The sequence below is a fragment of the Pteropus vampyrus genome, unplaced genomic scaffold, assembly GCF_000151845.1.
Source record: "Pteropus vampyrus isolate Shadow unplaced genomic scaffold, Pvam_2.0 Scaffold247, whole genome shotgun sequence".
NCBI classification, from domain to species: domain Eukaryota; kingdom Metazoa; phylum Chordata; class Mammalia; order Chiroptera; family Pteropodidae; genus Pteropus; species Pteropus vampyrus.
The window spans coordinates 760,692-763,137 of record NW_011889028.1 but is presented as its reverse complement, the minus strand read 5'-3'; the positions used below and the strand labels follow the sequence as shown (position 1 = coordinate 763,137).

The window sequence follows — 2,446 nt, the reverse complement described above, 5'->3', positions numbered from 1 at the left end:
GTCGGGGTCAGCCCCGGGCCCGGGGCCATGGTTGGCCATGTCGGGCTGGAAGGCAAAGTTGGTGTGAGCCTCCACCAGCTCAGCCACGGTGGGTGGCGGGCCGGAGTAGCGAGCCTGGGCCCGCTTCTGCCGCAGGCTCTTGGAGAAGGCCACCAGCTTGATGACGGTGATCCACACAAAGTCAATGATGATCTCAGCAAACTCGATGAGGCACAGCACCGAGCCCCCCATCCAGAAGCCAAACTGGCCGCCCAGGTTGGAGAGCAGCCAGACAATCTGTGGGGAGCAGGGGTCTGAGGGCCTGGCGGGGGTACGGGTTGGCCCCAAGTGCCTGCCTGGAGCTCGGCCTCATGGCTTCTGGGAGGCGGGTGGGTGGTGGGCTGGGAAGGGGGCGGGGACCAGTTTGGAACTGCTTTCAGGACCTCCCTAATCCCTCTGTGGGGCTGGGAACCCTCGTCGCCCCCAGGGTGCTGGCTGGAGGCATTTGGAGCCCCCCGACTCACGTTATAGGCTGCTGACTCCTCAATGGTGCGGTAGTTGAATTCTTGGAAGTAGATATTGAGCTTGACAACCCCATTCCTGCAGGAGGGAGCGAGAAATGCTGGTGCCCTCTCCCCGACACGCGCACGCACACGCACGTGCACAAAACACGCATGCACACACGTGCACACACGTGCGCACATGCATGCGCACACACGCACATACACATGCACACGCACACACGCGCAAGGCCACCGAGGGGCCGCCGCAGCGCTCCTCTGCCTGAGCTCGCAGGCCGACTCCCACGAGCAGCGAGGTTCACACAGGAGCCGACGGTGCAGCCCTCCCTGGCCCCACGGGCCCCAAGGGCACCTGCGTCCAGCACCCCTCCTGCGGGCCCCATCCTGAACCCCTTCCTAAAGGGTGCTCTGAGCTCCCTTCTCCCACCAACCCCCAGGGCGGCCCCGCCCATGGGCAGTAGACTCTGCGTAGATCCTAAGCCTCTGTCGGGGACCGGCCAGAGAAGGGCGGCCGGGTGGGCTTCCCCTCTGCACCTGCTGGTCCTCAGGCTGCGCGCTCTCGCCTTCAGGCTTCTGCCTGGACGTCTTCGCCTCGCGTTTGTCTGAACAACTCCTCCTTGGACGTTAGCTCAAGGGCCACCTCCCTACAGTCCCTCAGGCGCATGGAGGCTCCCTCCCTGCTCTGCTCCCCCAGGGAGGGTCTGGTCCAGACTCGGCACCATGAGGCCTGGCTGCATCTCCCTGCTCTCTAGGCTTGAGCTTCCTGATGGCATGGGCCTTGTGTCTTCCTTGTGCCCAGTGTATGCTTGTGTTGAGTGGATGGAAGGATGGACGAATGGATGGAGCTGGGGTGGGTGGATGGACGAGAGGAATAATGGAAAGATGGACAATGGGTGGATGATGGATGGGTGGACGGTTGGATGGATAGAAGACTATACAGATGGATGATGAATGGGTGGATGGGTAGAAGATTGGAAGGATGGGGACGGATGAATGGATGGACAGACAAACAGGTGACAGATGGAGGAACAGGTCCTCCTCTAGGAGTGGCAGACTGAGTCCCCTTGGCTGGCCGCTGCTCCCAGTGCTTCGTCTCCCAGGCTTACTCCTGGGTCTGGCGGGCGTGAGGTGTCTGAGTGGCTGCCCTGGGTCCACACCCCTCCCTGAGGCTCGAGTTCCTGCCCTCTTCTGCTTTGCCCAGCCCCGCCCGACGCCAGGCTCACCTGCTCAAGGTGATGTTGGTGCTTTGGTCTCGCTCCTGAGACAAGACGTGGAAAATCCAGTCCTGCAACCCAAGAAGACAGCTGAAAAAGACAGTTCCTGCAGCATCCCCCCCAACCCCGGGCCCTGCTACCTGCGGGGGCAGGCCACAACCCCGTGTCTTCCCGAAAGGGCCCACGTATTGGGACGAGGAGGAGGAGGAAGGAATAGTGCACAGGGTGGCCGCTGTCATGGAGAGGAAGCACCGGGGTCTCCAGACCCTTCCCCCAGAGGCCCAGCCATCCCCTGCCAGCTCGCTCCCGCCTCTGGCCCTTGCACTCGCTGTCCCTCTGCCCGGGTCCTCCTCCCCACCCCCACCCACGGCTGGCTCAGCTCCACCTTCCTGTTTTCACTCAGATGTCACCTTCGTAGAGGGTCCTTCCCCGACCGCCCCATCTGAGAGCTTTCCCGTTCTCTCTCATCGTCTACTTCCTCTACAGCGTTACCACACTTTGCAATGATCTTATTTCTGTGTATCACCTGTTTCTCGGACTGGGACGTAAGCGCTGTAGGGACAAAGGACTGTGTCCGGTTCACTGCGGTGTGCCCAGCACAGTGCCTGGGGCCACGTGGGTGGAAGGGAAGGGAAATGGAGGGCAGAGAGGGAGCACTCTCTCCAGGGTTCCAGGTGGCCTGCAGACCTATGCCCAGACCTTCCCTAGCCCAAGGACGGGAGGCCAAGAGCT

At 62.2% G+C, this 2,446-nt stretch overlaps 1 protein-coding gene across 1 annotated transcript in view; it reads right to left on the bottom strand.

Annotated features, from left to right (window-relative positions):
- SCNN1B (sodium channel epithelial 1 beta subunit) overlaps positions 1 to 2,446 on the bottom strand; it is a 31,937-nt gene that overhangs the window by 2,899 nt on the left and 26,592 nt on the right. The window contains exons 8-10 of the mRNA XM_023520090.1: positions 1,724 to 2,103; positions 504 to 579; positions 13 to 276 (exon numbers count right to left, since the gene is read on the bottom strand). Coding sequence (XP_023375858.1) covers positions 13 to 276; positions 504 to 579; positions 1,724 to 2,103 — 720 coding nt within the window. The remainder of the gene's footprint in view (positions 1 to 12; positions 277 to 503; positions 580 to 1,723; positions 2,104 to 2,446) is intronic.